At 36.6% G+C, this 9,963-nt stretch overlaps 2 protein-coding genes across 2 annotated transcripts; one reads left to right on the forward strand and one right to left on the reverse strand.

Moving 5' to 3' along the window:
• Window positions 1-248: 248 nt before the first annotated feature.
• LOC137823885 (histone H4) lies at window positions 249-842 on the reverse strand. Its single transcript, XM_068629202.2, has one exon. It carries the CDS (start codon window positions 704-706, stop codon window positions 395-397), a length of 312 nt encoding a protein of 103 aa, XP_068485303.1. The 5' UTR covers window positions 707-842; the 3' UTR covers window positions 249-394.
• A 7,595-nt stretch (window positions 843-8,437) lies between these two features.
• Window positions 8,438-9,566, forward strand: LOC137829220 (uncharacterized). The gene is given in 3 exon segments (XM_090297794.1): window positions 8,438-8,443; window positions 8,521-8,599; window positions 9,133-9,566. Coding segments are annotated over 3 exon segments (519 nt in total).
• The last annotated feature ends 397 nt before the right edge of the window (window positions 9,567-9,963 follow it).

Genomic DNA, 9,963 nt, shown 5'->3' on the forward strand with positions numbered 1-9,963 from the left:
TGATAAAATGGGATACAAGATATAAAACTTCAAAAACCTAAAAGAAACCTTCAGAAAAGATATAACTCAATCTACTACTATATTCAAATTCTTTTAAATCAACTAATTTAATGCAATTAAAGTAACTGATTTTCAAAACTAAAACTTAATAAAAACCTTTAGTTAATATTTCAAAACAAAATAGGTCAGCATTTTAATATTCTTATTACATATATTATCGTAATATAAACTAGATAAAAAAAATGAAGTACCCACAAAAAATTACTACATTTCACTCAATTGATGTTCTTCACTTTTAAATTCAACAGAGAACCCAGTAACTATGTTTGTTACGAAGCATAACAAGGATTCCAAAAAAGCAAGTATTTGTGATGTGACAACACAATTCAAAAGATCAACCTCCAAAACCATAGAGGGTTCTTCCCTGCCTCTTCAGCGCATACACAACGTCCATGGCCGTAACCGTCTTCCTCCTGGCGTGCTCGGTATAGGTCACAGCGTCGCGAATCACATTCTCCAAGAATATCTTGAGCACTCCCCTCGTCTCCTCGTAGATCAATCCACTGATCCTCTTCACACCACCTCTTCTCGCCAACCGCCGAATTGCCGGCTTCGTTATGCCCTGAATGTTGTCGCGAAGAACTTTCCTGTGCCTCTTCGCACCTCCCTTGCCCAATCCCTTTCCTCCCTTCCCACGACCAGACATTTTCTCAACAGCTTTTCGCGCAAAAATCGATCCAATCTCAGGATTTAGGGTTTTCTTCTAGATTGGATTGGAAGAAGGATACTCCAGAGAAAGATTTCGATCGAATTTGAGGATTTTGGATTTTGGATTCGAATGATTTTTTGAGGGGGAGATATAGGTAGCTATTTATTGAAGGCGCTTCCGAGTTTTGAGTTTTGATTTCTGTCGTTGGATGAAGAATTGATCAACGGTTCATCTTCGCGATCCGTGGTTTGGAAATTGGACAATTATGAAACGTTGATAGATAGGTTTCAACGGTCAGATTTTGTTTTGAAGCGTTTGTGCGGATTGGTACTTTCTTTAGTTTCTCTCCACATTTGTTCGACTTTTTGAAACATCTCTTTAAAATAATAAATTGCGTTATTAAGCAGTATAAAATTCATGAAGTAGAAGAACTCATTACAAATTGTGTTTGTTACTATAACAAATTCGTAAAATTAATAGGCAAATGTTAAAGAAAATAAAAATAAAAGTTTCTATTGAAAATATATTTGGTATTCTTATGCATGTCTTGTCCTAAAAAGAGTATGGCTTCTGTTGTTTATTTATTTTCTATTTTTATTGGAAATTTTCTCCTTTTATTGAAAATAAAAAATTATGTAGAAAATAAGTTTTTATAATCGCTATAGAGTTTTATTATCTTATCCAGGTTTTCAAAATATATTTTCAGATTGTTTTATATAAGGTTGTAGAGCACAGAGAAGTATTTTGTGTAAATCTTTGTACATCATAATACAATTTTCTAATATAATATTTTTTATATCTTTATCTGCAGTTTCAACTGTCCCATTCATCTTCCGACGATAAGCAAAAGAATTATGACGTTTGAATTTTAAAGTCACCAAACAATTCTTTCATTATTTCATTATTCCAATTAACATTATTTATACTAATTTTGTCGATAACTTGTAATTATAAATTAACACTTTTTTTATGATTTTTTTTAATGAATTCATGTTAGACAACTTATATATGAAAAAAACACATAATACTTAAAAAAGAAAGAAAACAAAAATATGAAAGATTAGATTAAATCTATATGAAAAAAATTAAAAAAATATAAACTCTCAAGAGTAGCTAAGAAACTACATTGAAAGTTTAAACCAAAAAAATAAAATAAATAAAGATAAAAAGACGAACAAAAGAATATTCTCTAATGTGTAGCTTCCAAAGACAATAAAAAGGAAGTATTGAATCCCAAAACTCCAATCAGACAAACCATCGTTTGTGTTCAACAATGATAATAAATCTTATCATATTGTTGCACATTACTACCATTATTTTTTCTTTAGTTGATCTGTTTTGAAGGACATCTTATTGTTTTTACTCCAATTTTAGGAAGACGTCTCAATATCTTGGAGGTTTGAACTAATTCATCGTCTTCCCTTAATGGTTTCTCTTTTTCCATCTTTTGAGTCTCTTGTTCATCACTTGAAAGAGATTCGAAATAATTTTGCATGAATAAATCTTGAAAAACAAATTTAGAAATAACTCGTCTGACAACAACTAATTTAGGACTTGTTGCATTAGTTGCACTTTTGAGATGAAATGATCCTTCTAAAAGACTATAATTGGGGGCAAATGGAGTGAAGGTTGGTGTAGGGGGACCCATTAGCTTCATTCCTTTTTATTGTCGTAGCTGAAGGCTTAGCCAGTCTAGTAAGACAATCTTTAAAAGCCAAAGTGCTTTCAGGTGTGAAGGTTGGTAGGAATGAAGTAGAGGTGTGTATGCTTCAGTTTGTTGATGATACTCTTATTTTGTGTGAAGATTCCTTTAGCAATGTGGTTACCATGAAGGCTATCCTTAGAGGATATGAACTTACTTCAGGTCTGAAGATTAACTTCCATAAATCAAAGTTAGCCGGAATAAATGTTGAGAGGAACGACCTTGGGTGTTATGCAAAGACCCTAAATTGTACATAGATGAGGGTTCCATTCAAGTATTTGGGGTTAGATGTGGGAGGTAACCCAAAGAAGAAACAATTATGGGAGCCAATCTTGGACAAATTAAGGGCTAGACTCAGTGCGTGGAAAGAGATATTTCTATCGTTGGCAAGAAGAATATGTTTGATTAAATCTGTCATCACAACTCTACCTCTCTTCTACATATCCTTTTTCAAAGGGCCGGAATCAGTATGTAAGAACATAACCAGTATCCAAAGGAGGTTTTTATGAGGTTGGGGAAAGCAGAATAGACCTATATCATAGGTTAGCTGGTAGAATCTGTGTAAATCGAAAGAGGAGGGTGAGCTGGGATTTAAAGATATTCGAAAATTTAACTATGCTCTATTGGAAAAATGGAAATGACGTCTCTTGACTGAAGAGAAGGGGAAATGGAAAGATTTGTTGGTTTCAAAGTAAGGCATGGATTTAGACAGCCATCCATCTTAAAGTAAATTTCAATCCTAATGGTGGAGAGACTTCTCTAAGGTACGTGGTGAGGGAGGAGGAGTAGGTTGGTTTCGGGAGGCGTTAGGTTGAAAAATAGGAGTAGGAGATAAAGCTAGATTTTGGGAGGATAAATGGATCGGTAGCCTTAACCATAAGGTAGTGTTTCCTAGATTGTACTATTTTTCTATGAATCAAGGTCAAAAGGTGGATGAGGAGGGAGTGTGGGAAGAATCAAAATGAAAGTGGAGTTTAAGGTGGAGGTGTACGAGGTTTGAAAGGGAATATATGATGGAGGGTGATTTATTGAGGTACATATCTACATTCAACATGAATAGGAAGGTAAAGGATATTCTGTTGGGTATGAAGCCAGGACCAATTGGGTTGGGCTGAGTAGACACCATGTTTTAGTGAGTGGGCTTAATCATTGTGTCCCTTTATTATCTCTATTTAAAGACATCATTGTGCTTGTAATTTGGTACGCAACACGAAAGAAATAAAATCTAATAGTTGCTCGTGTGGATGTAGGTTGCAGTTGGCGACCGAACCACGTTAAATCTTGTGTTGTTTATTTTCTGCAGTTGATTCGTGATTGTGTGTGTTGTTTTCGCGTGCGTTTTTACTATCAACTGGTATCAAGAGCTTTGGTTCGTTCACACACTAGAGATCCGATCAGCAGAAATTAATCGACGAGACGTGAAAATTGCGACTGCAGTAGTGTTCCAAAGCTAGGGTTTCGCAGAGGCGGCAGCAGCATCCCAAAGCTAGGGTTTTGCAGGGGTTGCAGCAGCGTCCCAAGGCTTAGGGTTTCACAGCGGTGCAAGGAGGAGGCTCCCAGATCTGCCTCACAACAACGGCCAGGGCAGTGGGGACTGCGACCAGGTCTGTTGGTGAGTGATTTTGGGTGGTGCAATTTTTGTGTTCTTGATTTAAAAAAAAAAAGGATTGCCAAGATCTGAAATCAGTTGTACCGAGTATCTCGTCTAGTCATTTGAGATGACAGAAGAAGGGAGGTTCCGAATTGAAAAATTCGATGGTATAGATTTCAGTTGGTGGAAAATGCAAATTGAGGATTTGCTAGTTCAAAAAGATTTGGACGTGGCTTTGGATGACAAGCCAGAAAAGATGTCTAATGCAGAGTGGGCAGGTTTGGATCGGAAAGCTATGTCCGTTATCCGACTCTCTTTGAGTAAGAATGTTGCGTTCAACATTTTGAAGGAGAAGACAGTGAAAGGTATCATGGAAGCATTGTCTAACATGTACGAGAAGCCATCTGCTGCAAACAAGGTGTTTCTGATTAGAGAATTGGTAAACACAAGGATGAAGGAAGACAGTTCAGTTACTGAGCACATCAATAAAACGAATTCGATCTTAGCCAGACTTATGTCAGTGGGCATTAAGTTCGATGATGAAGTTCAAGCTTTACTACTGTTATCGTCTTTTCCTGACAGTTGGTCCGGAATGGTTACAGCAGTTACCAGTTCAGCGGGATCCGATGGATTCACTTTTGAGAAGATTCGTGATCTCATTCTTGGCGAGGATGTCCGAAGAAGGAGTTCTGGGGAATTATCTAGTGAATCGCTATATGTCATGAGAGGTAAGAGAAATATCAGAGATAGTGGGAGCAAGAACAAAGGAAGGAGTCAGTCAAAGACTTGAGATTGCTCAAGTGTAACATGTTGGAACTGCAAGAAGGTGGGGCATTTCAAGAATCAATGCCCAAATGATAAACAAGTCAGCATTCCAGAAGATTCCGCGGACGAGGACCTCTTAGTCTGTTGCAGAATCTAGTTATTGGGGACTTTGGAAAGGTAAGACTAGCGGACAATAAAACTCTTAAGGTAATGGGCATGGGTGACATAGTGTTGAAGACACCAGTTGGTTTTTGGACTTTGAAGAATGTCAGAGTTGTTCCAAGCTTAACGAAAAGTGTGATTTCTGTTAGGTAGTTGGATGAACAGGGACATGAAGTGAAGTTCGAAAATCAGCAATGGAAGGTTGTCAAGGAAAATCTTGCCATGGCCTGCGGAAGAAAGAAAGGTTCGTTGTATATGGTCGGATTATCGTCTGAGGGAGTGACCATCCCAGGTCAGAAGATAAAACAAAGTCCGGTTCACAGAATCTCGTGGGCAGAAGAGGGTTGTCTTTACAAGAGAGAAACCCAGAGCCACAGGTCAGATTCAACAGTGAAGATATTACAAATTGGGATATTTAACAGTGAAGGAGGAGAGTTTAATTTATAACCCTCAAACCTCCTCCCAAACAATGAACTCACCGATGTGGGACTTGGGATTAAGCCAAAATCAACAGTATCTTAGCCAATAATACCAGAGGACCCCATAACGACATGTTCACGTGCTTGTGGCATGTTAAAACACTACCCAATGTGTTGACTACGACTTGGAAGATTCTGCTGGATAGAAACCTAAGAAAAATGTCTCTGAAAAGGAGAGGGGTGATGGTAAACACGACAATATGTGGAATGTTTCAAGTTTCGGATGAGTCAAGCCAACATCTGTTTTTAGAATGCAAGTCTGCACAAAGAGTATGGTCATTGTGCTTCACATGGATTGACATCCTATCTGTCCAACACAATGACTTGAGGTGCCATTTTGTGATTTTTCATCTAATAGAGGCTGATAGCAAACAAAACTTGGTTTGAAGAGGTATTTGGGCAGTTATAGTGGGAAATATTTGGAAACTAAGAAACAATGTTGTTTTCAAACAAGGGTGGTTGATGTGAAAGAGATTTTTTAGATAGTAAAACTAAAATCATGGTTATGGATGAAAAAAAAATTCCCTCATATAAACTAAAAGAAGGAATATAAAGGAGTGTGGAAGCATAGTGGCAGGGGTCCTGTTTCTGTGAAGGGGTTGATACGAAGTGGTCTCCATTCATTTGCTCCAAACAACCTGCTATATGATCAAAGGCTAAGAATTGTTTCTGCAGCATCTAGAATTACCACGAGAGTCAAAGGAAAGCAGAGGTAAAAATCACCTTTGCTGCGATAAGGTTGCAGTATGCAGAATTGACTACAGCAACCTTTGTCCACCTTTGAGAGAAACCAGATGTGTCTCTGGTCATTGCTGCAGTTAAGGAGTTAGAAAGAGGGAGCAGCAACTGTTGCAATTCATCAGGTGTTTTGGTATGTTAAGTAGTATATGAAGAAGGGAAGGAGTTGAAAGAAGAGTGAGAAGGTACAAGCATAATAAAGGGGATCTGCACTGATGGGAAAGGAAGAAGTGAGGGATACCACAAGCAAAGCAGTAAAAAGGTGTGTCCAGCCAATGATAAACAGAGGAAGCAAAATGCTTGGTTTGGAGCAAGTCGCGAAGATGGCCTGAGGAGCTGGATAAGATGGACTCAGATTGGAATCAGAATGGTTTATGGTAGGAAGATGCAATGAGTGGAAGTGACATTTTCAGTTGGTGATCTTGCAATAGGACTGTAATAATAGTGCAGGACCTTAAGCAACCTGTGTCTTTGAAGTATAGCAGGTATTTGGATAATTCTGAGTGCAGTTTGAGTTGCTATGCTTTTTATGCTTAAGCCAGTCTGGAGATGAAGTAGAACTGCTTAGTAGGACCAATTTTGAAGGATGATGTATGTGGGCAGGGTCTGTTTTCTGCCAAACTTCCTATGCAATCAAAAGGTTGTCCATTCTTCTGCTTTGAGCCATGAAGCAGAGTCATCACAATAGCTTATATGTTTTTTTATAGCAATCCTGTGAATATCCAGCACCTATTTATGCCTTATGTGCCAAGGGTTGATATAGGTGTGGTGTGCCAGACCCAATGTAGTAGGTGTAGATGCTATCCAGTCCTGCTGTGAAAACCACCAGCATTTTATTAACACTTTAGAGTGCTTAGTTGGTGTCAATGCATGCAGCTGTAGAATGCTGCAGATGATGCTCTATGGTTTGGTGCAAGTCCCGGTGATGGAGTTTAATCAGGATAATAATTGGTTAATGGAATGAGGTTGCCATGAGAGAAAGCAAGACATGTAGTTGATGAGATCCGTAGTATTTATGCAGCAGCTTAAAGTAGTTATGCGTTGCCCTTATAAGCTATCTATGTATAGAAGTTGGGCATGCTGCAGGACCACAAGTATAGTAGCTTCACATTGTAGTAAAAAAAAGCTTTAAAACGAACAAAAAAGGTTTCTCGAGACGTGAGTAATCACTGTCCGTAAAGACTTATCCACGGTGTATTGTGCAAGTCTTTCAGGATACAACAGGAACTTCCCGATAATTTTTGAGGATCAGAACTAACAAGTTACTCTTTAAAAGAGTAATACCCAATGGAATCCAATATAAAAATTAAAATAAAATAAAGTAAGTGAGAAAAGAGAAAGTGGTAAAAAGAGAGGATAAAAGAAGCTTCACTGGTAGGTGAAGAAGATGAAGAGAGTGGATGAGAGATATATGATTTTGGAGAGGATGGAACCCCTCTTTATATAAGGATAGGAAGCAAAGATATTTTCCATCTCCATAGCTGATTTCAATTTGCTGTTGCAACTAATTTGAATTTGTTGCAAGTTCATAACTGCACTTATATTATTGTTGCACGTTCAAAATGAATTGACCAGGCAATGGCTGTTTTCTTTGGCAATAACTACTGCTTTCTGTTTTACAACCCACATTGCCTAGCCAATGTTGCAGCTTTTTTGTGTTTTTGGTTGCCTAAATATTTCTTGTAAGCTACATAATTGTTCCCATGCAAAAATAATTATAATAAAATAAAGTAATAATAAGAATAATAAAATAAAAATAAAACACATAATAATAAGAACAAATAAAATAATAAAAAGAAAAATAAAATAAAGTAATAATTAATAAAATAAGACAATAAAAATAAGAATAATACCAATATAACGGTGGATTTGATTTAGTGTATTGGTTGTACACCATAGTCCTAAAAGTCTAATTAAGCCTTCGATTAACAAACACCTAACAGTTAAATTAAATATCTATAAATAATTTCAACGACAAAAAGCAAACGACCTAGTAAATTAAGACATTGAACATAACTTGATTATTAAACATAAAAATAAAATCATCTTGAGGAGTATGAAGGTGACTTTTGGTGGACCAATTCCAAGCCTTACCCAGTTGCTAACAAGTTATTCACAACCCATTCGTTGAAGACTTATATATTTTGTATTTTTTTTTGTTGCTGAAAAACTTATTATTGTTATTATATAAACTATATTGTATTCGCTCAGTTCGAAAGCACAAGACAAACACCAAGACACCCGTTGATTTTGTTTCCTATCACAAGACCTTTTGATTCCATTAAGCAAACATGAAGGTATGAACCAATGGTTTTAGTTTTGCTTTGATAATTTCTCAAGAACTTTTACATAATAACACGTGTAATGAATACAGAAAAAAGTAGTTATCAAGCTGCAAATGAAGTGTGACAAATGCAGAAACAACGCCCTGAAAATTGCAGCACAGATACCAGGTGAACATCACATGCCAATCCCTGTTATACACTTGATATGCAAAATAAGTTTCTTTCAGCTTTTAATATGTTTATGCAAATACTTTCACAACTGCACAGTAAAATATTCCAATTTACAATTATGATATCGTGCAGAGTTGTCTATGCAAACTACATATGTATGGAAACTTTCAATTCTAATCTGAGAATAGACGAGAAGTTCTTAGAGTTCAGTTTGTTATATGAAGAAAGCAAAGTTTGCAAGTTAATTTTAGTATGTTTTCTACTGAGTTTATTGAAATAAACAACACCTAGAAGACTACAAACTAAGCTTTGTCCATGTATATGAATTATAAAACGAATACCAGTAGTGTGACAAAAAAATTAAAAATGATGTTTATCAATCTTTACATATAAAATTAAAAATGATGAATTATTGTAGGTAAATTTGAAATCTCAATTACATGGTAGAAAGCATAGACGCATGATCATCTTAGGGCATGTGATTGTCCTAAAATACAGATTCAAATTCAGTATGCATCTTAACTTCCCAGGTGTGACTTCGGTAGCCCTGGAAGGTGACGACAACGACCACGTGGCTGTGAGCGGCAAAAACGTGGACATCGTTTTCTTGGTGAACCGGCTGAAGAAGAGGTTCTCCTCGGTGGTGATTGTGACGGTGGAGAATCTAAACACGGAGGCAGAAGGCACTGAAAAGAAGATGTTGTATGCTGTTCAGTGCAAAAAGTGCCGCAGTTCCAGTTGCCACAGTAAGTGTGACATTGATATCATGTTCTGCTTTAAGTGAAAAAGCACCAGCTGCAATGGCGAGTGTTTCATAATTTGTGTCAACAGTGAGAACCCTAAGTGCGATGTGAACTGTCGGTCATGCTCCAACTGTCACAGCTCAAACTGCGATGGTTGTTGTTCTAATAAGACTCCTTCATCGTGCCCTAAATGGTGCACTTCTATATTTTTATGTCTTTAATTATTAAAGGATAATTTTGTTTTTTTTTTCTGTCTACGCACTACAACAATTATTACTTTAGACAACACCATAAAACCGTGGTCTGAAGCATTAAAACCGTGGCCTAAAGTTTAGGCAACGGTTTTTTAGCCGTGCTCTAGGTGAGCGTGGCCGTTGGTAATAGGCCACGGTTTTCATAAAGACAACAATTTTAAAACCGTTGCCTAAAATCTTTATAACAGCCACAATTTTAAAAGTGTTGCTTAAAGTATTGACAAAAACAACAATATATTTCTTTAATTTTAGAAGAATTACTCATACAAAAGTTCAGGATAAAAAGAATAAACGTGTATTGAAACATAAATGACTCAACAAGAAATTTCACATATTTCAATAGATGTATTTCATTCCAACTACA

This window comes from Phaseolus vulgaris, chromosome 11, assembly GCF_051622355.1.
Source record: "Phaseolus vulgaris cultivar YP4 chromosome 11, ASM5162235v1, whole genome shotgun sequence".
In the NCBI taxonomy this organism is placed as follows: Eukaryota; Viridiplantae; Streptophyta; class Magnoliopsida; order Fabales; family Fabaceae; genus Phaseolus; species Phaseolus vulgaris.